The 25,077-nt window shown below is 40.3% G+C and overlaps 1 protein-coding gene and 2 long non-coding RNA genes across 3 annotated transcripts; 1 reads left to right on the top strand and 2 right to left on the bottom strand.

Annotated features, from left to right (window-relative positions):
* Nucleotides 1-1,580: 1,580 nt before the first annotated feature.
* Nucleotides 1,581-2,006, bottom strand: LOC113017152 (uncharacterized). Its single transcript, XR_003271398.1, has 3 exons — nt 1,954-2,006; nt 1,836-1,880; nt 1,581-1,700 (listed from the first exon to the last, which is right to left on the bottom strand). It is a non-coding gene; the product is annotated as an uncharacterized LOC113017152 (long non-coding RNA).
* Nucleotides 2,007-4,386: 2,380 nt separating this feature from the next.
* On the bottom strand, nt 4,387-4,914 carry LOC113017161 (uncharacterized). Its single transcript, XR_003271400.1, has 3 exons — nt 4,719-4,914; nt 4,516-4,599; nt 4,387-4,409 (listed from the first exon to the last, which is right to left on the bottom strand). It is a non-coding gene; the product is annotated as an uncharacterized LOC113017161 (long non-coding RNA).
* Nucleotides 4,915-16,811: 11,897 nt separating this feature from the next.
* On the top strand, nt 16,812-20,880 carry reeld1 (reeler domain containing 1). The gene is made up of 4 exons (XM_026160457.1): nt 16,812-17,467; nt 17,574-17,952; nt 18,042-18,202; nt 18,323-20,880. The coding sequence occupies exons 1-4, from the start codon at nt 17,260-17,262 to the stop codon at nt 20,776-20,778; spliced, it is 3,204 nt and encodes a 1,067-aa protein (XP_026016242.1). The 5' UTR covers nt 16,812-17,259; the 3' UTR covers nt 20,779-20,880.
* The last annotated feature ends 4,197 nt before the right edge of the window (nt 20,881-25,077 follow it).

Below are 25,077 nucleotides of genomic sequence, written 5' to 3'. Positions count from 1 at the left end.
AGTAGAGAACGGCGATAATCCTCTGGTGTTCTGTAACACCTGCTCGATGTTTCAAATTCTATAACCCTAAATAAAAAATGTTAGGCCAGGACCTGATCACATCGATGATAAAAACAAAACAAAACAAAACAAAAAACAACAACATTGTGAATATATTAAAACATCAGGCAGAGTTAGGTTGAAAGTTATCTCAAAATACAATGTTAGTATGATGAACTTTCAGCTTATTTTCAACTTTAGTTATTGTTTAGTTATAGTTAAGTTGAAAATTCGAGATACCGAACTCCAAATTTTGAGTCAAGTAGAAAATTTGACATACAGATATCAGAAAAAATAAAATTTAATTCATAGGTTGCAGTTCAAACTAAAAATATGCATCAAATTTAACAGTCTTGAATACTCTTGAAGAGATTCAAAGTTGTTTCTTTCGTGTCCTCTTTTGTCTGTGTTTGCTCAAACATTTTTGCATATGTAGAGTAGAAGCAGTAGCAGTATTAGAAATGAAAGCAATGACAGTATTCCTAAATAGTAGCATTGGTAATAATGTAAGGTAGTAGTAAAGTTGGATAAGTGTAGTACTAATAGTAGTACTCAATTATTTTGCACAGATCTTTAAAAGGGTGCAATGTCCTATTTAAGCCTGCAGGGGGAGACAAAGACAGCCGTTTGAAATGGTCTGTTATTACGATGCAGGGTTCTTTAAACATAAACACACATGAATAAAGAGTTTCAATGGTTTTTCTCCCTTTGGATTAAAATGGCAACACAACGCTTTGCACAAATTTAGAATTTGAGGGTTTTATTTTATTTGAGGGTTTTATTTTTATTTTATTTATTTAGGGTTTCTGTTAGAATAGGTTTACATGCTTTAACCCATAACAGATTTTATAACAGATTTTATCTTTTCTCATGCTTCACATTTTTTCCTTCTAAATTACTGTGTTTTAACTTAAACATTTTACAGTGTTTTTATTAAATGTTTCATATCTCAAATCTAATACATAATCTGTTTGCTCATTAGCAAAAACAACCTGGGCAAGGTATATTAAAAAACAGAAGATTTGGTTCAAAGGGGGGAGAAACAACACATAACATTTTGAAGAATCTAATTCCCAGATCATGTTCTTTAAATTTGTGAGATAGGTTACTGGGTTTGACAACGTCTACCAGGACTGTCTGTAGGTAGGATAATACCAAAACTATCAATGTGAATCTGTAATTTTATATCTCTTTCTGAACATTTTGTTCCCTTTTTCATGAATTTCAGAAAAGAGGATAGAGAAGAGTTCAAAGAACAACAAACCACCACTGAATGTGTCAGAATGCAAAAAGAGGACAAATACTGAAAAAGGACCCAGAATGTAAACAGATGCACACCTCTGTGAGATAGTCTGCCTTACAAAATAAAGTGACTCGAGAGGACTGTTGTTCTGATTCTGTGCAATTCAATAGAATAGAATTGACAATGTAGTTATTGCTTGTGTAGGTTCTCAGTTATCCAGGTCATGGTAATCCAAAGAGCTTGAAAAGAATACTGACTGGACCTCTTTGAGTTTCTTGAAGATGTTTCACCTCAGAGATGAAACGTGAAACAAAGAAGTCCAGTTGCTTTTCTTTCCAAGCTTCTCAGTACGCAGCATCAAGCTTTCTTGATTGAAGAGAGTTAAAGTTGTTTCCTTCATCCCAGCAGTGACGTCTGTCTGCAGGCAAAAAAACATGCACTTGTCCATAAAACTGCTGAAAACAGAAAGACTGAGCTGAGCTTTGAAACCAAACAAGAATAATCAAGGTAATTCATTTGACAGTTTGCCGACTCTACAGTAAAGCTGACCCACCTTGCTTTACTTCTTCATTGTTTGCCTTCTTCAGATGAACAGACCCTGCAGCAGAGACGCACACATTAGAAACTCCAGGCAACAGAAAACAAAGAGACGCGCACTGATATGTTCTTACAGAGCCTTGTAGAAAGCCTTCTGGGCCATCATGTGCTCTCTGAAGATATTGATGGCTTTAAATGCATCCATATGATCCTGATTCTCCTTTAGCACCTTTTTGTACCTGTGTCACAGAGAGAGAAAGAGGGAGTAAAAAAAGGCTGTTTGTTGTCATCACAAGAAGAAAAGCAAAACACAAAAGCTCAAAAGTTGATAAGCAGAGATGGTACACTAAGAAAAAGGAAAACTGGAACATTTAGGATCTCACTGTGTTTCCTCTCTGCATCATTGTTCACCCTTCTAAAGGACGAGGGATATAATCAGCTCTGTTTGTCTGTCTAGTGTCCACAGTTTTCAAGACATCATGTCCAAATTTTGTGTGATGGTAGCAGAGGTGGGCAGTGACACATAATCTGATTACTTTTTTCAAGCAACGAGTAAAGTAAGGGATTACTATTGCAAAAACGTAATTAGATTACTGTTAATTTCTTGTAAGAACTCTGCATTATTGCGTTACTGAACCGTGATTTTGTTTGTGAGAGTGTCTTAGTGCAGGAGAGAGTATGAGCGTGCAGTGTTTAAAGCGTGGAAGTACTGACATTACTTTGAGTTTGATTCCATAAAAAGTGACAAAAACGTTAGCATCCGCTGTTCACTCTGCGTAGGAAGAAAACTTCTTTTTAAGGAGAAAAATTAAACTTCAAATCTGAGCAAGCACTGCCACGGGCATGTGAAATTCACACAGATCCTCCCACTGACATGACCTCTGTGGCACCGGGCAAACCTCCACCTCCTGCTAAACATGTGACAGTAGATTTAAGAGTGACAGAATTTAGTGCCGCTAAATCTTTGACTTTATTTTTTGCTGTGTTTTACTCTCATCTGTTTGAAAGAATGAGTGTAAACATAAAAGTTATTTTATTTTATTTGCTGGAATATGCAGAGAATTGGTTTAAATGTTAAAGATTTTCTTCCAGTCGGAGAATATTGCATATAACTTAATATTTATGTAATGTGCATAAAGTTAAAAGATTAAAACAAGTTTTAAAAGGAGACTTTTTCATTTCATTACCTTTTATATGACGGATTATGCAAAAAAAATAGAACTGGGCTTAAGGATCTATTGCTTTATTACCTATCCAGGTTGTGTATCATGTTTTAAAAAAGTAAGTAAGTAACAAATTCCCTTTGAAAATAAGTAATCAATAAAGTAACAGGATTACTTTCTTGGAGAAGTAATAAGCACTCAGGAACTAATTACTTTTTTTTAAAGTAACTGGACCAACGCTGGATGGCAGACACCAATAACAGCTCGAGGCATTTTAACTTCAATTTAAATCAGTTCAAAATCAATCAAGGTCACACCAAATATGAAAATTAGTAAAAGCTTTATATGACCTGCTTCACAACCATGTACTTGTCACGGCGAGTAGAGTGAGTCGTGTGGAAATATTAAAGGAGAATCAAGTCGCAGGCACTCGTGAAGGTGAGGTGGTTTATTGAACACAAAATGCAAATGGAGAAACAGCAAACGGGACTGAAGACTATTTAAACTGAGGACTACTAAACTACTGAACACAAACCAGGACCTGAACACGAAGGAGGATGAGCAGCGGTAAATGACGACGGACAGCAGGGAGAACACACAGATGAAGCATGGTGGATACACAGACGGACCAGCAACTACTACAACACAAGACACGACTTAAATACACAAAGGCTGAGTCCCAATTCAGGGTCTGCACGCTTGAAGGACGCGCACTATGCATACTACGTACGGTGCGTACTATAAGTACGAGAAGTGCGGAAGTGAGAGGCCTGTGAAATGGGACGGTTTAGCCTTTGTCGCGCTGTTCAGGTTGCCTAGCAACCATGATACTAATCGCGAGAAACGTTACATACAGCTTTGTTTGACAGAAATGAAGGAGAAAAATGTTTTGTTGGTCATTCATTGTTGTCATGACATCACTTTAGTTGAGTATCTGAGGCAGAGACCACAGGACTCTAAAACATGATTGTTGGGCTTCATTTCTGTGCTGAACAGTCATTTAAGATTAGTTAGTAAATAACAATTAGTTAATGTTGTTCATGAGACTAAAATCATCTCACTGTGGTAATGTAAATATAATATGGCCAATATTATAGTATTGTCATATATATATATATACACATATACATACTGAAGGAGGTCAGACATGTGTATATACATATGTATATATACACATATATATACATACATATATATGTCTGACCTCCTTCAGACTGTCTTTGCTCCACTCCTGGTAGAAGCTAGAAGCTGTTAGTCATGGACCTGGAAATCAGTAGCTCTTCAAGCAGTTCTTGAGCCAGGAAGCAACGTAGACAGGGCCGGGCCGACAGAGCCACTAACCAATAAACCGGCTCCTCCAAAACCACAGAGTGGTACAGTTGGAGAGGACAATGGAGCCACTGTGGGGGAGGTGAAGCCAGGAGGCTCTGAAGGACAGGACAGAGTGAATCACAATTAATTTAATTCATTTTGCATGATCTGTTGTTTCAGTGGTGTGTTTTTCTTTTGACTGCTGCAGGAAAATGGTTTCACCTGGTTTGTGCTGCTGTAGCATTTAAGTGTGTCCAGAAGCAGTGGCCTAATGTCGTCAGTCTCCTCTCAATTACGAATCAGGACCTGCAAGAAAAGTCAAAGAAGGAGCTGAAGTCTGAAAGTCTATGAAAAGAGCTGGTCTGGAAAAGGTTGTAAGAACATTCACAGCCGCTGATTCTGGGATAAACATGGTGACCTCATACCTCCAGAGTGCTTCTCACTCGGGTCAAATACAGCGCCTCCTGCTGCATGAAGCTGGAGTAGCACTGCTCTGTCACAGCTCTCTGAGGAAGGAGTACGAGTGGAGCTCCTCTGCTAGTGCATCGCTTTTGCTCCAAAGGACATCAAACAAATCCACGCCAGGGGCAATATCTGAGTGAGCAGGCGGGACACTAGTGAACGTACTTCTAAAGCTGCAGTTCCTCTAATGGCCACTAGGGCCATGAACACACAGGTGTGTAGTAGCGGTTTTTCATAGGGGCGACACGGGCGGTTCCCCGGGGCGGCATCACGGGCATCGGGGGGGGGGGGGAATTGCTCGCTCTCATGCTGCCCCGACATCAGCCAGCGCATATTAGGAATGGTACAGGCACTGATTGGTTTTCTATCACCCATTTGCTGGGAGTAACGGCGCCCTCCGTTTGCGAGGTGCGCCTGCTGCTTGCGGCACGCCGGCACACGGAGGAGAGGGCGGGGCGGCGGGGGATTCACTGGTGGCTGGAGCAGCATCTAATAACCAACTCGCAAAATAAAACAAAACAACAAACACGAAAACACCAGACATCATGATACAGACTTATAATTTGCACCGATGTTTTATCGAAATTCTATACGCGAAAAGTGAGCGCAAGAGCCCTCGGTGCGCCTGCTCGCTGCTGATGTCAAAGTAAAACTTTATTGTCAACTCCGCTACATACAGTCCAGTATATAGAGAGACGAGACGACGAGGCTCCAGTTACAGCAGTGCAAGTAAACAAACAATATATATAAGAAGAGTAAGAAAATAAATATACACTTTAGGACTAGAGGTAAAGGGATCAATGACAATTTAAAATTTATATTTTATATTTTGATGATTTAATGTCTCAAACACAACCCGTGGAAAGGGGTTCATAATGTTGTAAATCCAAGCCCATTATGTAATCATGATTTGAATCCTGGGTTGTGTGAAATCCCAGAACCCTAGACAAAGTGAATCTGTGAATTAAGATGTAGGTCTGTTAGGTTATGTTGTGGCGATCCTCAAGTTGGTGGATTTGTGTTCATACTGGAGTCCAAAATTAAAACCAATGGAAGATGGACAAGAAAAGTTCAAAGCCATCAGGTGCTCAGTTTAGAAAAAAGGAGAAACGAGCAAGGAACATGTTGGCTGAAGCAAAGAACTCAGGTGTGGGAGGAGCAGAGATGGGCAGTAACACGTTACTGTAATCCGATTACTTTTTTCAAGTAACGGGTAAAGTACGGGATTACTATTGCAAAAACGGTAATTAGAGTACCGTTACGTTACCGTAGGAACGCTGCGTTACTGCGTTACTAAAATCGTGATTTTTTTTGCGAGAATGTAAGCCAGTGCCACGTTCGTGACAACAGCTGTGTGCAGATCAACAATGGATCATATATCGAGTGCAGGAGAGAGTATGAGCGTGCAGGGTTTAAAGCGTGGAAGTACTGACCTTACTTTGAGTTTGATTCCAAAAAAAGTGACAAAAACATTAGTGTCCATTAGCATTGTGCGTGGGAAGAAAACTTTTTACAGCGAAAAAAAAAACCCTAAACAAGCTCAGAGTGCGCAACGACGTAATGGGAAACTCACAGAGAAACACACTGACCGCGGCACACCTGCACCAGGATAAACCTCCGCCTACCCTACTCCTGCTTTACAGGTGAAAATAGAGCAAAAGGACCGCTGAGTCTTTGACTTTATTTATTTTCTGCTGTGTTTTACTTGCATCTATTTGAAAGACTGAGTGTAAACACAAAAAAAACCATTTTATGTGCTGGAATGTGCGGAAAATAGGTTTAAATATTAAACAAATTTCTTCCAGTCAGAGAATGTTGCATATAATTAAATTTTTGCTTGATGCATAAAGTTAAAAGATTAAAACTAATAAAACAAGTTTTAAAGAGTCTTTTCCATTTGATTACATTTTGTATGATGGGTTATGTAGAAAAAGTAGAATTGGGCTAAAAGATCTATCGCTTTATCACCTACTCAGGTTGTAAATCGTGTTTTTAAAAAGTAACTAAGTAATTAATTTTTTTTGAAAATAAGTAATCAGTAAAGTAACGGGATTACTTTTTTGGGGAAGTAATCAGTAATTAGTTACTGATTACTTTTTTCAATTAACTTGACCAACACTGGGGAGGAGCTCTGAGATGTGTTAGAAAAAGACTTTTAGACACAAGTAGACTTCTTCCAAAGTGTGGCTGGCTTCTCTCGTAGAGATAAAGCGAGGAGTTTAGCTGTTCAGCCATCTGGAAGGGGGCTCAGAGAAGAGCTTCTACTCCTCCACATAGAAAGGACCCAGTAAAAGTGGTTCAGGCATCTGGCAGGAATGCGTCGCTGGCACCTCCCGGGTGGGGTGTGAGGCCCTGGGGCAGACCAGGACATGCTGGCCAGATTAAGGCTATGCCCACGCTAGATTTGAAAACCGCATTTTGTGTCCACACCAGCGCTTTCAGTCGTTTTCACATAGTTGTGCGTCCACATTGAAATGGCCGAAAACACTTACATTCCAGCAGTGTTGGGAAGGTTACTTTTAAAATGTATTCCATTACAGAATACAGAATACATGCCCCAAAATGTATTCTGTATCGTATTCCGTTACGTTACTCAATGACAGTAACGTATTCTGAATACTTTGGATTACTTAATATATTATCATGCTTTTTACTACTATTGCTGTGTGATTTATTACTATTACTGAAGGCGACTCCGAACTGTAGTAAAGGGACCTCTGACTGATATGGCGGGGTCCCTGTAGGCTCGTAGCCAAAAAATAGCTCTACTTTGTTGTGTGGGTCAACTTTTCTTGTGAGAGACAGAGAGAGGCGTTGAAAGGCTGCTCCAACGGAACTTATTGTTTTCGGAGGAAAACACGAACACGGTGTACAGTCGAGTCTTAATAGCTTACTTACAACTGGGCTCGTCAAGCTCTCTTCTTGGCTGCAGTGGTTATTATTATATTTACATGCTTCCAGCTCCCGTTTTTCCTCGATGACAACTCGTACCTTTCCACTCCCCTTTTTCTCCCTCCTCACAGACCCATAACATGTATGGCAGTCCATTCTCCCTGCAACACGGACTACACTGCCCATGATGCTACATTCTTTAGAGCTATGATTGTAGCATTCTGCCTGTTAGCTTAGCACAACAACAACAACAACGAAAAGGCGCTCTCTCACCCAGGAAGCACACAGTCGCAGAGAGAGAGAGCGTCACCCTGTAACCATGGCAACCGTAACGCTGCCGCCTGGAACAACAGAACGTAGCTGTCAAAACAAAACCCAAACAGTCCTGACCCGCGACAATATGAAACAGGAAAGTACCGCAGTGTAATCCATTTATTTCAACAAAGTAACTGTATTCTGAATACCACCTTTTTAAACGGCAACTGTAACGGAATACAGTTACTCATATTTTGTATTTTAAATACGTAACGGCGGTACATGTATTCCGTTACTCCCTAACACTGCATTCCAGTCCTGCGCATGCATGAAACGCAAGACGATTCGACCTGCCTCATTGCTGTCTGCTGTTTATTTACTTTCCGGCTCTTTGAAACGTCGCGGCAAAATGTCGAGGAAAAGCACCGAGTTTTTTAAATGGACTAACAATGAGGTGGAGTTGTTGCTGCGAGTAACACGAAAGTAAAAAGTTGCAAAAGCGAGTGAGAGTGCTGTATAATGCCCTCTGCTATCTTAGTTTAATTGGTCACATGACTGCATCACATGACTAAAATGTGTCATAATTTTAGAAAGTCTCTGTTTCCGCTGTCCACACATCAAATGTATGCGTTTTCGAGAGTGTTTTGAAAATCCTGGGAAAACGCAGGATTTTCTGAAGGCTGATCTGAAGGCAGTTTGGACCACAGTCACTAACAACACCAGTGGTAACACACTACACTGTAATGTATTAAAACACTGCTGCTAAAGAAGGCACATGTTCAGGCCCGCCTCGAGTTTGTCAGCGAACGTCTAAATGATTCAGAGAAGGCGTGGGAGAAAGTGCGGAGGTCAGACCAAACTAAAATCAAGCTCTGTGGCTTCAACTCAACTCCCCATTTGTGATTATGATTCAAATAACAGCATCCTCACAGTAAAGCATGGAGGTGGAAACATGCTTGCATAAATCATCTAGTTGGCGTTTTTCAGTTTTTTATGCTTGAAAGATTCACAGAAAGTGTTGAGTGTCTTAACAAACAAATAAAACAAATGCTGTGAAAATGGTCCTTTAGATGGAAGGAAGCAGAGCTAAGCACAAAGCACACAATGGAGGGCAAGTGATAAGTGATAAACAGAGTGGAGGCAGACTTGACAGGATTGGGAACTAAATTGAGAAAGTAACTCAGACCTACAAACATAATGAGAAATAATAATAAACTGAACAATGTAGAACCAACCGGACCCACACTCCGTGACACATGATGAGTGTACCTAACCACACTTTTTAAGCAAGCCAGGAAAAATGGAACTCCCTGACAACATCTGTGCCGCCACCGAGAAGATGTAGATTCACAAAAGGGCTCTTGCCACATCTGAAGGGAATTACTAAACCACCATAAAGGTGAAAAAGAAAACAGTAAATTCTGAAGTACAATGTAATCACAAAAAGGTGTACAATTAAGTTTTAAATTCCAACACATGTTGTCCAATCAGTGTTGAGTTTCAGCTTCAGGTCACGGAAATAATGTTGTTTCAATTTTTAAAAAAAGACAACATTCATGTAATGAAATTAAAAACACGAGTTCAGCCACTACCATAGGTCACTTATCTAAAATAAGAAATATTATATAAAGTATTTAAAACTATACATTTTCAGAAGTTCACTGAAGGAGTTCCAGCAGGAACGCATAAGATCAACTCGAGGTTCAGAATCTTCCCCAAGAATATTTTAGCATTCAGACTGGAGCAGCCAGGGATCGAGTGCTTGTCCTGCTACTGATTAACCACTGATTAAATGTAAAGTGATGTATAAACACATAGGCTATCTGACATGACCAGTTGGGGATGACTGGATTTTACATGAGGCATTCACTTGTAAAATATATAAATGTGAAAGTGTATAATTAACACACGTTAATAGAAGAGGTATTGCAGTTGTAGTCAGACATTTGCATACATTTGTCATGGAAATAAATGTCATGGTAATTTGGTGCTTTCTTTGAACTTTATTTTTCAGGGTCATATGCTTGTACAGCGTACATCTTTAATGACTTTTAAACCAAAAGAAATTCATTTTCAGAGTTCTCTTTCTGGTCCCTGATGAATGATAACCAACAATATCACTACATATAAACATAGATGGGTTTTTGATGACCTGGACCAGTTTCTTTCTTTGTAACCTGAGAGCAAAACTCTTAAATCTCTCACCCACTCAGACTACATTGTCCCTCTGTTCAGCACTTTGGTTGACACTTGATATCTTTTAAACGTGCTGTACAAATAAAGCTGACTTGACTTGATTGTTGTGCCTTTGCTAATGTGGCCAGCATGTTTATCAGCAAATGACAAAAACCACAGACTCCAAACCTTTCTGTTCAGCAACTGTGAACAAGTTTAAACAAAGTATTTAAAACTATTTAAGCATTAAAAACTTAATCTTAAGAAGATCCAACAATAAAATACTTCAGTCTCAGAGGAGGACATATCTGAGCTGCATGATATAACTTTGCAGGGGTGTAAAGTGGGGTCCTGCTAACAGTGTGTTAAAATTTGACTTACATCCACCAAGGTCTTTAAGGCTAACTTAATACTTTATTGGCGAAAAGTTGACAAAAAGCCTTAGAATTTAGAAACTATGACTCTTCCAGGTGTGGTGTCTGAAGAGGTGCCAGACATACAGACACTCTTCATTTAAGTATGAATGCAGATATTGTGTTTAAAAAAATAACCTAGTGAAGGCTGATGAATTGGAGCAACTTATTTACTTACAGACTGTGAAATCGAGTCAAAGTATGAAAGTGAAAAGTAGCTCAATGAAGGAAAATTCTACCATTGATTTTTATGTAAAGGTAACCAGGCCTTTTTATTAGGATTCATCTCTTTCATAAACAGGAAAATATTCTTCTTGGTTGATTTTAATAGGAGAAGTGCAATAGCTGCTGATGTATGGGTGAAATACATTTATATCTGTACATAAAGACCTCATTACTTACCTACCTTGGCTCAGATAGATTTTCCTATAGCAAACCTCACCCTCTCCTTTATGTACGACCTTACTGACAATGCCCTGAACCTTTTAAGCCCTGAAGCTTAAAAAATACAAAAAGCCAACATTTGAGTGACACTCAAGACACAGAATGTTGTAGCTGTTGAAATGTTCCTGTTGTTGGAATGTGGACCTGCTGCTGGAAGTTTTACCAGTGAGTAACTGGAGCTCTCTAAATGCATGGACTTTTCAGCGTCACTCTGAGACAGGATATTTCAAATTTTAGAGATTTTGCACAAATGGAAGAAAGCAGTCTTACACATTTGTTTAATATGTGCATTGAAGGACATGTCTTGGTCAAAAATGACTCCAAGGTTCCTCACCACGTTACTGGAGGCCAAGGTAATGCCATCCAGAGTAAGAATCTGCTTAGATACCATATTTCTAAGCTTTTCAGGGCCGAGTACAATAACCTCAGTTTTATCTGAATTAAGAAGCTAAAGTTAGCGGCCATCCAGGTCTTTATGTCTTTAAGACATTCCTGCAGTTTAACTAATTGGTGTGTGTCATCTGTGACATGAGGTTAGATGAGTAATTTGTTTGATAATTTTATTAAATTCATGAAATTTTATTCAGTTAATTAATTTATAAAGCAGCAAACTATTTCTCCAGGCTAAATGATGACATACTAAATTTCTGATATGCCATGTCCTCTCCAGCTTATGAGTTATCTGCTGTAATGGAATTTTCTGTTCATAAAGTCTGCAGCACGGTGTGGTCAAGCTTTTTAATTACTGCAGGCAGAAATTGAAACAGACATCAAACGTCACAGTTATAAAGTGAGGAGAGCACTCCCCTTGGGATGTCTCAGCTCCTCTTTTATACCCTCAAGCACAACTCACTGTACCCTCTCAGTTACAATACGTGCTTTCCCAGCAACAGCCCGCGGCCTCCCTGGGAATTTTCATACAGTCAGCAGATAACATAGTTAAGCAGGCTACACCAGTTCATATTGACCCATACGTCCTTCACCTAAGAAATAAAAAGGCTATGTAAAATTCTAACCACCTAAATCTTATTGTGAAAAAAAACTAGAATTTTGCCATCACAATGCTTTAGGGTACGTGTTTGAAAATTATACCACGGAGTCAGGTACTTCTGATCTGAGACCTTAGTTTTCACAGGAGCTACAGTATCCAGAGTCGTACGTAGTGAGGAGGTGAAATTATTAACAAGATAATCGACCTCTGTTGGGGTAGCGTTCAGATAGCTGCTCTGCTCTGTGTTGGTACAGGGCATTGAAGATGATAGCAGTGGGTGGATTATATTCTTAAACTTAGTTACAGCAGTTACAGAAAGACATCTACTTTGATAAAGTCTACTCTTCACCGCTGTGTAATCAATTATTGTAAATGTTGTAAATGTAAATGTTATCAGGAAATGATCAGACAGCAGAGGGTTTTCAGGAAACACTGTTAAATGTTCAGTTTCTATGCCATATGTTAAAACAAGATCTAGAGTGTGATTAAAGTGGTGATGTGGCTCGGCTGCAGGGGATGGGTAGAGCAGCGGGTTCAGGTTGTGGTGCCGGGGAAGGCTGGTTTTCATAGCATCATCTAATCATGCCTTCCCATTTCAGTATCAGCCAGGCTGGAGAGGAGAGAGAGAGCTGCTGGAGCAGAGAGCCATGTGCAGAGCGTGGACCATTGTGCTCTGCAAAGTGCTGAAGTGCAGAGTTAACCATGAAAAACAAAACAGAACACTGTGAATAAAACAAAAGGAAAACGCGAGAGTCGGAGTCGCGTTGGGTTCTTTGGGTCTACAGGTGATTAGAAAGAAGAGGTAGAAAGTATGTTTTGTGACTATTTGACTGCAGGCCTCATTTGCAGACTCCACGAGACACGGAGGCGGGAAGAATCAGCCTCAGGTGAAACAAAACAAAATGTGCAATCACAATGTGAATCTTTGAAAAAGGCCCCCTTCAAAGTAAAATATGAAATTTTAAAAACCAAAATAACAGAGACCCAGTCAAGACAATGACACGTTTCAGAAGCATCCAGAAACTTTTCTCCTCACCGTGGAGTTTTCAAAATAAAAGACTTCATGCAGGCTGAATGTGTCACGGCCCAGTGGATCAGCAGGGGCAGGACTCATTGCGGGTTCAAGCCCTCGGCCCACGCACCTGTGAAGAGTAAACACCTGAGCCTCATTTGCACTGTCAGCATTTAACCTGAGGGATGGCAGGTATTCATGCAGGATCATGGTGTGACTCGCGTCAGTGTAGCTTGGCTCTCAAAGTATATAGCACTTGTTCCTTCTGTGCCTTTGTTAGCGTGTACGTTCTGCATATAGATTCCCTGAACCCGTCCCTCTGTTCCCTGAGAGGATTCCTTGTTGTGAGTGATTGGAGAGTGGCTGGCAGCAAGCAGTGAGTGATCGAAGAAGAGCAAGTGTTTTCCCCTTGTCCTCCCCACCTTGGATCCACTGGAGCCCATATTCCTGTCACCATTGTATACAGCAGTGTTTCCTGCTATTAAATCCAGTTCTTTGTATTCTTCAGGGCAAAGAAAGACTCAAGGCTCAAAGTGGTCAAACTCAAAAAATGATCTTTAATTTTACATATTCCGGAATATGGAGGCTTAGCACACCCAGCAACGCCAGCTGAAGTCTGAAGCAAAAACAGCAAGCTTGGTCATTTATATTCCTCCTCTGGACGTCACACACACTTTAAGTTTTGATCAAACACTCTGCTTAGTCTCACTTTCTGGCTGCAGCTCCTATTTTCTCTGCAAAAGCATGCAGTTTCCTGTCAGTACTTTTTGGCACACACTGTGTTGGCCTCTCTTATACATAAAACAATATAATCAGCAAATAAGCACTAAGAATATATATTAAATACATGACAGTTCAGCCCCTTTTTGTCTTTTTTAAAAGACGACATAAACCCTGATTTATCCCATTAAGTTTTACTTTCATGTGGCAATAATAGCTAAAATATAACAAACATCAAGCTCTTAGACAGCACCTCACGTTTGCGCCGGGCTGTGAATTATTACTCCCTTTTTAAGTAAAATCCCACTTCTAAACCCACTGTTATCATCACAAGCTCCAGAGTGCTGCGTGAGTCCTCAGCGAACCGTGACAGAATGCTTATGAAACACTCCCGGTGTGATCTGAAGCTGAAGAGATGGAAGGAAACAAATGTCAAAGACACACCTTTTTTTTTTGCAAACTTACACTTAACTTAGAAGGCATTGGAATGAAAAATAAAACAACTAGAAAAAAGTAGAGACAATAATAGAGAAATATCAAGACAACATTTTACTCTGTCCGTGAAAATGAAAACTCAGTGAACTCTGGCATTGATGTCCAGTTTAGATATTTCTTCCCTTGCGCGTCCTGTTGAACCAACTTTACTTCTGTTTTAATGTTGACGTAAACGTTTTAACCTCTTTGTGAAGGTTTTTGGGTTGAATCGTCTTTTAGAAATAAATTTCTTCCTTCTTCTGATGTTAAATCTGACCTTAAAATTCTAATTTGAGTTTAATGACTCGTGAATTAATGCTGATGTTATTCTTATAATATATATGCTCTTGTGATAGTGGATAGTCACTACTGAATAATGTCTCAAAGTGAAGAGTAACATCACTGATGTTTAAGCAGAAGAAAGACAACAAAATAAGAACAATGAGAACAGAGGGACGAGGAGGAAGAGGTCAGTGGAGAAGTCTGCAAGATCCTGGAGGGAGGCGGCCACAGCTGGTGTACATCCTGGTAGTGTGTGGTTGGGGTGATGGGAGGTCTTAATCCCATAGAAAACCTGATACTAGAAGAGAAATCTTGAAACAGAGCAATAAGAGTAATAATGATCAAATTCTTTGACGTTAAAGTGCAGAGAGACTTTATTGTAAGTGATCCCTTTTGATGTATCCATAAAAAGGGATCCACCATAAAGTTGTTGCCAAACATACGGCCCGGGGTCCAGAACTGTCTCATCAAAGGGTCCAATCCAGCCTGTGGGATGGCTGTGGAGTATTGCCGAGTGGGAGGGCTTAAATTCAGAATTTCTTTGGTTATATTTTGACCATAAGGATGGATCACATCAGGAGAGCCTGAACTGTTCATTTCTGTCTGAATTGCCGTCAGCCTTACAGCCTTCCTTCAACCAACAACATTCTCCCATGACCTTGAACTCTGCACCAAAGTAAGCACAACATAAATCATTAAGTCATTTTAAATTAGCTGATTATTCTTTTTTCAGAACGTGGAAAAACTGAGACATATTTTTCATAAAGTATTTCAGACTATTTGTTACTTTCATACATATCAACATTGTAATAATTGATGATACGGTGTAGTAGTAAAATAGTAGTAATAGTTGCGGTCTGGCATATGGGCTGAGTGGGAAATTATATATGCGGGCAGTTTGTATTCTTTCTGCACCATTTCATGGTGGATGGTGAAAATGAATTTAAATAAATGCTTTTTTAATGTTTTGAATAAATACAAATTAAAATGACGTGTTTTTGAGTATATAGTATATATATAGTGTTGTCATAAGTATTGTCACGTTAATACATTAATCCTTAAAACAGACGGTATTTGAACCTTTGCACATGGCACAGTGACATGAATCTGTTTAGATTTGTTGTTCACACAAAAGACAATCTTGTTTTCTTATTTATATCTAGAAGGTTTATACACAGCACGCTGTGCACCTGCAGGGTCCACCTAATGCAGATAAATCAGCTTTAAATCAACCACAGACCCCTCTGAGGTAATCATCTAAGATATATTTATTTTTGTGAGGAGTACTTTTGTGTTTAATATTTGTTTATTTTTGAAAGTTACTGTTGCTGTACACAGCGTCACATATGCACTGTTTTTCCATTTGAACGTCACAGATTGTTAATCCAGCAGCTCTACATGCTCTGGATCTACATCCCTCCCCCCTCTTCCTCCACATCCTGGAGCCCCGGATCACTCTTTCATCCTCAGAGTTTCCAGGAGCACTTTATTCCCCCAGCTGTGGGCTGAAGTATTTTAAATGGTTTTCCCACAACAGCTGAACTGACAGGACAAGAAGATCTGTGCAAGCTGAAGAAGAAGCAGGAGCTCGCTGTTGTTTTAAAGGCATCCTGAAACTTAGTGCTCTGACAAGGTAAGGATAAAACTCACTACTGCTCCAGTCATCCATTCACATGTGAACTCCTTCCTAGGAGGATGTACAAACAGACAAGGCTGCTTAAAAATTGGAAAAAAATGTATCAAAGGAGAGAAAAAGAAAAAAAAAGCAAGAAATAAACCTTATGTGCTTCTGTAAGGATTTATTGAGTTCTATTGGTTTAAATAAAAAGTATAACTGATGTAATTTTCTCATAGCCTGATATATTCAGACTCTACATTCATATTTTTCTTTGGGAATTTTGTCATCCATCCATCCATCCATCCATCCTCTTCCACTTATCCTTTTCAGGATCGTGGGGCAGCTGCAGCCCAGCTGTTAGGGTGAGAGGCAGGGTGCACACTGGACAGGTTGACAGTCTGTTGCAGGGCTACAGCTAAAATGATATATTAGCTATATTTATTCATATTCATTTTTTTTATGAATATTTTGATGAACAGCCTTTTAAGATTTTTGCGTCACTTGCTTTGGGACTTTTCCTCTCATGTTGGTGTGTTTCATGCTTTACATGTTTTTGCACATCATTATTGTTTTTTTTTTTTTTGCATTAATTTGAATAAGTTTGGGACTCTAAGTAGTCAGCACCTCTTTACAGTCACGTTTCGTTTCTTAACAGAGTGGTGTGTCTATTTTTGTTGACTTTGCATGTCTTTGTCCTCTTTTTTGCATCTTATTTCTGTCATTTCATGTTTACATTTGTGGTGGTTGGTTTGCTTCTGTTTGGCTGTTTTGTTTTTTAGGTTTTTGTTGTAGTTGTTTCGTGCCTCACCGTATTTTTTCTTCTGTGTTTTTCATGTGAAGTCATGTCATGTTGTGTGTTTCTGAAGTGTTTCAATACCTTTGATCTCTGCAGTTTTTTCTTTGTTTGCCTCTTTTGCGTCTAATTTGGTTTATTTGCTTCTCTTTTGCCATGTTCAGTAATTTTATAGCTCATCATGCATGTTCATGTGTAATAATAGGTTGATTGGTTCATACGCATTATACTTGTCGTTTTACTTTATCTCTTTATTGTCTTTTGTGATATTTGCACTGCATTTGAGCTCTGCATGGTGGTTTTATGTTGCATTTTCCCAACTTTATTTTGCAGTATCCAGTCTCAGTTTCTGATAAGCAAAATCTTGTTTGCATCATCTCTCAGTCCATCAAGTGAATTGGTTGAGCTACATAAACTTTGTATTTACCTTTAGCGATGCTGTCCACCCTACACTGTTTGGGTGTGTGTGCGGTCTTATTCGTACTGGCCCCACCCACCACATCGTTCTCCGGTGGTGCAAGCCACGCCTCTTGTCAGGAAATGATTCCCGGCCACATCCGTGCTCACTCTCAGGACTCGCAGCACAGACAGGTCACCATACGCACGTCTGCCTCTTCCTACCTCCCTGGACAGTTTATAACAGGTACTATCAGCGTAATGTGCGACGCTTAACAAACCAACTAAAAACCAACAAACCTGCTGTGATAGTTACTCAAATGTAGTTATTTTAATGTGGTATGTGAGCTGAATGACATTAAAACACCTTCATGATCTGTTTATGTTGGCTACCTTTTGTTTTTTTGACTGTTCAGTAATGGTGCGGAGCTCTCGGGACTTCATGGGTTTCCTGCTCCAGGCACGCCATGCAGAGGGTACCTTCAGCAAATTTGGAGGAAGCTATGGGGTCACGCCATGGCCCAAAACCAGAGCTGGAAGTGGTGTCAGGAAGTCCAGGAGACAGGGCCCGTTGCTGGTGGGCGGCTCCTGGATCCTCACACCTCCTGGCACCCACACTCTGTGCTGCCTCTCGGAGGGTGACACTGTCACACACTCGGACAAACAGCTGAAGAGAAACCTCTCGTTTGTATGGAGGGCTCCTGATTCACCAGTGGGAGACATACGGTTCTAGTAAGCCTACAAATAATAACAGATTCGTTTTCACAGAATTTCAAGTTTTGTACAAGAAAACACAAACCTGAGTATCCTCTGTTTTCCAGCATCACGGTGGTACAGTCCTACTTTGTTTACTGGGCAGGTATTGAGTCTGGACTGGTGCGTGACGCGGGTCGTAGGCTTTGGAATGGGAGTAACATTACTGGAGTGAATGGAGTGAGTGCAATTTCCGCACTACTGCAAGACAAAGTTACAGCCCTGCCAAGTAAGCTGATTTAGTTATTATGTGATGGTAAATTCGGGACAAAATGCAAGCTAGGTGCTTTGAAATAGAACAATTGTCGCCTCTCTATTCACTCTCTTCTCTCACCTTGTTGTCTTGCAGCTCTCAGAGCCTTTAAAGCATCAAAGAAAGAAACAAATGCGACAAATAGACCAGGTACTAGTCTACAACTTATTACAAGAGCAAGAAGTGGACCTTACAACTACAAATCTATGAAAACAACAACAGAAACAACTCATCCAGCCTTGGACAGGAGCAGGTCTGTGACTCTGGCATTGTTTGAAGTCAGTAAAAAGAAGAATATGACCTTAGAAAATCATCAAACTGGTTCTCAAACACCTTTAAGATCATATTCAGGTGTGACTGAAGAGGCACAAATTGACCCTGTTCCTCAACCAAAGGACCCCAAGAGCTCAAGTCCTTTGACAGCATCTTTCTTCTCTGCTGAGGCTACAGGGATGAAAACTACCACCATTTCTTCATTAAACAACACAGTGCAAGCCTCAAGTAGTCCTCTTCCCCTCCTTGTTCCTGTCATCCCGCTGAAGGAAGAGGAACTTCCAAAATTACATTTACCAGATCCAAAAGCACCTAACAAACCTGAAATAGAAGATGTCACCAGAAATCACTCAACTAATCACAGTTTTCATAAGATAAAGCTCCCAAAACCCACAACCCAGAATCCAAAAGCAGCAATCCAGGAAGAAGAAGGTTCAGCAAAGTTCAAGACCCAGAGTGGTTCAGTCCAGCCTCACAGGACTAGTGTAACTGAGTCCCAAACCAATGCAGTTAAATCAGAAATAGGTATCGGGTCTCAAAATCCTCACTCCCAAACTTCTTCACCCAAGCCTATTAGTCATTTCGAAACTTCCATACTTCCATCCATACTTCTTCTACGGTCCCAAACTGGTAGGAGTAATATTTATCCATTTCTCCCAGCATCTCCATCCAAATTCCTTTCTCGCTCTCAAACCTCTTCTCCACACTCCATTCCACCATCCAGATCTCCCATCATTAAGTCCTTTCTCACAATATTGTCCCTTACCCACTCTGAAAACAGCCCTTTAGAACCCAAAAGTAGCCCAAAGCAAACCAGTACACCTTTCTCTAAGCTTCAGACTACAGCTACTGTCCTGAGTAGCTCTCCTCACAGTGAGTATATCAGAACATTTCTCCAAGACATGCCAGAAACTACTACAACTAAAAGTCAGGGTAAAACTAGCATTCCTTGGACAGATTACTCCCAGTCTGAGATATCACCTGACGTCTCAAACAACTCTCCTCGACCACAGAAACAGAAACAAACTCCATCCTCAGAGTCTCTCTTTAACCCACTGCTCTTTACACTGAGGACTGACCAAACTCCCATACTGGAAAAGAGTCAAGTGGATCTTAGGTCTGACGCAAAGATCAGAACTACGCGCCCAGTCTTTGCTCTGCCCTCAGCCACTCCTTCCCTTTCCGCTTCATCTTTCTCCTTCTCCAATACTTTGCTCCCTACTGCAACAGTTAACGATAGGTCTACCAATTCTCCTCATTCTTCTGGAGGTTTACTCCTTGTAACTATGCGTGCATCCATTAGGTCTACATTTGTCATCCCTTCTTCCTTTACGAGAAACCAACCGACAACATCATCAGCTCGTTTTGCTCTCCCCTCCCCTTCTCCAATCTCCAACCCCCCTTATTTGTCATCTTCTCAACCTACCCCCACTTCCCCACAGCCATCCTCCTTTGCCTCGTCTACTATACCCTATTTATACACTTCTAACCATCCATCATCAGATCTCTTGTTTACTCCAGCTCCCTTGCCTACCTTTACCTCTTCCCAGTGCATCACAAATTCAACAAATTCTTCCATTTCTTTTGTTTCTTCTACCACTTCATCTAGCTCGACCTCAGCAACTTCTTCCTCCTATCAAGGTACATCTTTTTATATCCCATCTGTAACCTCCCCGCCTGCTGCCCAGGCTACCTCCCTTCACTCAGGACCCTCTCCAGCTCCCCGTCGCTCTCTGCACAACCTCTCCATGCCCTCACCTTCCCAGAAACATACTGAAGGTCACACTGCATCATCTGATCCTGATCCAAGTATACACCCACCAACACCAAGAACAGACATTCATCCAAACCCCAAACCCCACCCTAACATCGAGGAAAATCTTGGCCACGAGTTGAAACCAAAGCTTCCAAATAGTGATGCTAAACATCCCTCCAGTCCTCCTGCAACTCCAGACAAGGAAGGGAAATATCCAGACATACGCAGACACAGTGCCTGGGAGCTGGGCATGCTGCTGGGCAGCTCAGCTGGTTTGGGTATGGTACTGGTGGTTGGAATAAGGTACTTGTATCGCCAGGCTTGTGGAAAACGGACAGCGGTGACCCTGAACGATCGGGAGAGAGAGTATGGGAGAGGAGAGATAGGACTGATCCACGTCCAGGAGTGTGGAGATTTGGTTAGAGTCCGAAAAATCAGAGAGAACAGCTTAGTACTTCTGGCAGAGTATGATGTACTGTCACCACCTGGAGAGAGAAATGCCGGCTGCCAACAAAGATGCTAGATACCAAAACCTTTCAAGGACAAGAAAATAATCTTGATTAACTCCTCGAATGTTCGGATTGATTTTTTTCCCTACAACAAACGTCACATTGGGGAGACAGGTCAGGCTAGGTAGTAAAAGGAAAAACAGTGAAATGTGTAACACAAAAGGGTCATTAAGGAGAAAAAGAACGCACAGATATCATCACACCATAACACAATAAAACACAGACAAGCAACAGGGGGACATATTCCAGTGTGTACAGCTGGATCTGGGACCACTGCAATCTTCGATCGTGCCTCCAGCTGATCCCTGTCCACATCGGATGCGAGCCAGTCCGTTCTGAAATTTTCTTCCTCCTTCCAGATTTTCAGTAACTATTGTTTGAAATTCATTAGCTCAAAAACCAGCAGAACTTTCACTTGTGACAGCACAGCAATGCAGATGAATGCAAACACTGTCGTCTACTGCAGTGCAGGCTCCACAGGGGTGACTACGAAAGGATAAAACTGTGGTCAGTCAGTCTGTTGCTGAAAGAGATATTCTGACACCTTTTTCTGCTTCTTCATTAGTTTTTTTTTTTTTGTTTTTTTTTTGGCCTGTCCCATTTGGTTCTTTAGCCGTCAGAATTGTTGTCTGAAGACCAACAAGGATACCCGATGGATTTACTTTGCCAAATGGATCTTCGTGGCCTTGCCGTATTGGTCCATTTGGTCGATCTTTGTTTTTATTGTTTATTATATTTTATTTTCAGATGTTACAGACGGGACAGACATGAGTGAGGGATAGGAAAGGGAGAAAGAAAGAGGAAGGAAAAGAAAAACAGAAGGGGAGAGGGACAGTGAGAAAGGGGGGGAGAAAAAAAAATCTCCTGGATCACCTGTTGAGAGAGAAAGAATAGAAAACAAGCGAAAAAAAAAAATCCAAAGCAACATACTAAACACAACACCATCGCATTAATCTAGCTAAGTGTAAACAGCAGTAAGTACTAAATATTCAATGTTGTTGTGCAGCACGCAGGACAGACAGCGCACAATGTGCTTTGAAGTAGCAGCCAAGAAAGGTGTAATTTAAGTCTACAAACACCTTCATTAGTTTTAAACAAGCAGCGTCTCCAGAGGACCTTTCAGGTCCCGTTGAGCCGCGGTCCCTGACAAAATGGGGCTTGGCAGGCTGTCACGAAATTCGCTGTAAATGTTCACAATCATCCACAGATTATTTAAGCCAGCAGAGCACATTAATAGACTCCATAGACAAAAGCACACACTGGTGCACTTTCTAAGAAGAATCAGCAAGAGCAGAAGAAAATATTCCTGGCTAAATCTTTCTGTCTCCAACATAAGTAGAAGAATAAAGCTACAATCTGAGTACGTTAACAGAGAAGAATAGGTATGTTTTCTGCATGCATGTCTAAATATACCACAGTGTATAGACAATGACAGGAGGGCTGTAAGTCCAGCTCTGATTAGGTTTTATAGGCTGATTTTAACAAGCAGAGGTTTTTGCATCTGTGGAGAAAGAGACTACACTGCTGATCACTAACATCCATATTAAATTGTTAAGTCATGTGATTGCACTCAAAAATAAAAAGTATATTTTCAGTATCATACACTTTTCATTTCTTTATTCAGCTCCTGGAGTTTGAGGCTAAATGCTGGTTTTTAAATTAGGTTTGATTGAAGGTTAAAAACAGCACAAAGCGACTGCGGTCTGCTGGCAGTGCTTTTATTGGTTTATTTTACGACTGCTCCTTCCAAATGATGTGACAGAAGAGCCATCTGTCCAGAAAAAGATGGGTCAGTGAAATTAATGAGCTGCCAATACAGCTCATTAATTCTAGAGTTCTAGAGTATTTGGTCAGAGAACAAATACAAGGATTTATTCTAAAGTGCTTCTGGCCTCAGAGGACGAAGCACTCATTAGGGCTGTTAAGACTTTGTTAAAGAAGTAAGAGAAACACATTCCAGGTACTTCTAACAGCTAGTAGGGTGTGTAGAAATACTCTCTGCTCAAAATGTGGTACTGTGTTACAAAGAGAAAGCCTTTTTGTGTTTAATTCCCAAAACTTCTTTAATAAAACAAACAAAAATCAGACACATACATATCCCACTCATTGTTTCTCCCCACAATAAATTACAATGACAAAACAACCACACTGCAAATAGACTGAACAGAGACTAACTGTAAGCTGGACGACATAAGAAATGACATTTGTGCTGTAAAGGCTTCAGAATTGAAGTGAATGTGGTGACATTCTCCGTCAGAGACGCCAAAATGTTCATACAGTATTTTCAACACTATGTTAACATCTTTTTGAAAGGGCAACAATCATGTGAAAGGAGACTGGAGGCTTTACAGTCTTAGGTGGATACAAAAGCTAATTTCTGCTACTGGAAAAAGAAAAAAAAAAGCCATCCACAGTTCAAAGTTTTGACTTTCTAACTTCAACTTTCAAACATCTGAGCTAATACTTTGAAATGTCAACTTTGCAAGCTGTTTTTTTTGTTTGTTTTTATTTGTGTAATTAAGGTTTCATAGGTGGAGAAGACCAAAGCAAGAGATAAAAGAACTTGGCGTCACATGGCGGACATGAGCTCCACTCCAACTGAATATTGGTGTCTGCTGTTAAATCAAGCAACACTTTGCTTAGAAATTTTAATGACACTGACTTGGATTGTGTCACTTTTGTGAAAACAACTTTACAAGTTGCTTGTACTGTTCTCAAGTGGTTTAAAAATGGGTATTGCAGGTTTTTGGTCCATCACTTCAATTCACTTTAATAATATAAGACAGAAACACCATGCTGTAATTCATTGTAGGATATGTCCCATTAATGTTGTTATTGCGACTGCACAGGCTATGTTTGCATCCTTGGTGATAATGTGAGCCAGAAGTAACAGGAGTCTCCTGGATATAGAAATAAGTTCAAAGGATGGACAATGTGTGGTTTCTTCTTTTTCCAGTGTAAGGTTAGGTACACATGACGACTACAGACTAAAAAAAATACTGTAATGTGGGACTGAAGCTGAATACAATCTGCTCACTTCTGGATTTGACTGGTTGAGCAGCATGGTGGTGAAAACCAACGGGCATCTGTAGTGACGTACCAACATAGCAGAGTAGGATCAAAACCTCATGATGCTGCTATCTGTAATTCAGTGTTAGAAAGGATAGTGACGGTAATTTTAACATGCTAGCACTACTTTAAGCTACAACAGATACAGAGTTAGCTGTGCACAGAGCTACTGTAAGGCCCTCCAGTGTGTCCTCTGAGGCTTGATGGAGTTGTGCTATTACGTAGCGTGAAAGCCCTTAAAGAAAAATGGAAGTCAGAGTTGTCATAATTTACCAGAAGGATGTAAGGCTAAGTCGTTAGAGCAAAGAACAAAATAGAAAAATACTACCAAAGTTCCCCTGAGCAAATTCCCACCCTTTCTCCTCACTGGTGTGCATTTCGGTTTGGTCCACAGAACGAGATGGACTAGAACAACGTTTTAGTGAATATCATGTGCTGCTGTTCTAATGAGATAACTCATTCGCTGTCATACCTCTGAATAAGGTGAAGCAGCTCCAGACCTCATGTCACAAAATTTTGTTATGCAAATCTAGATTCTAGAGGTCTGAAATCTATTATTGTATTTTAAAGTTGCAGCTCTGGAGCCCAGCAGCCTAGAGTGTGGAGGGACTCTAGACCTGGACTCTAAGACTCTAGAGTTCTAGATTTTTCCTCCCAAAAAACATTTACGTGTTTACTGTAGACTTTGGTCGGTGTGATATACAGACATAATCAACTATATTATTTCCTTAGATAATACCATATTCTACAGCTATGTTCAGAGGTTTATTTAGATCTTTATTCTAGAGCTTGAGTGATGCAGGATTTCTGATTCTGATATTTGGTGGTTTAAAACTCTGATATTCTGCTTTCACTTTCTTTAACATTTCTTATATCTGGTGATTTATTTACTTGTTCACGTCCTGCCTGCTCCGATTGTTTGTGGAATTCTGAGCGCGTGTCAACAGGAACGTTGCAGAGTGCCCCCCAGGAAAAAATCTGCAATGTCAAGACATTGTAAGAAAATTGTCCCCCCATCTCTTTACTTTTTTAATTTTGCAATATTAAATGCCAATAACAACAGACTGGCAGGTATCTCATACCAAACAATAATATCAGCTTTACCCATTCCTGCTTTTTTTGTGCTTTGTTACTATTTAACAGGATCCTTACTGAGAGCCCAAAGCTCTCCTTATTGGTCCGAGACATAAATGCCCTTATGGGTGACAGATTTGGTTAGAATCTGAGGGAAGCAGGCCAGGAAT

The sequence above is a fragment of the Astatotilapia calliptera genome, unplaced genomic scaffold, assembly GCF_900246225.1.
Source record: "Astatotilapia calliptera unplaced genomic scaffold, fAstCal1.2 U_scaffold_1, whole genome shotgun sequence".
NCBI classification, from domain to species: Eukaryota; Metazoa; Chordata; class Actinopteri; order Cichliformes; family Cichlidae; genus Astatotilapia; species Astatotilapia calliptera.
This window is presented reverse-complemented; position numbering and strand designations above follow the sequence as displayed.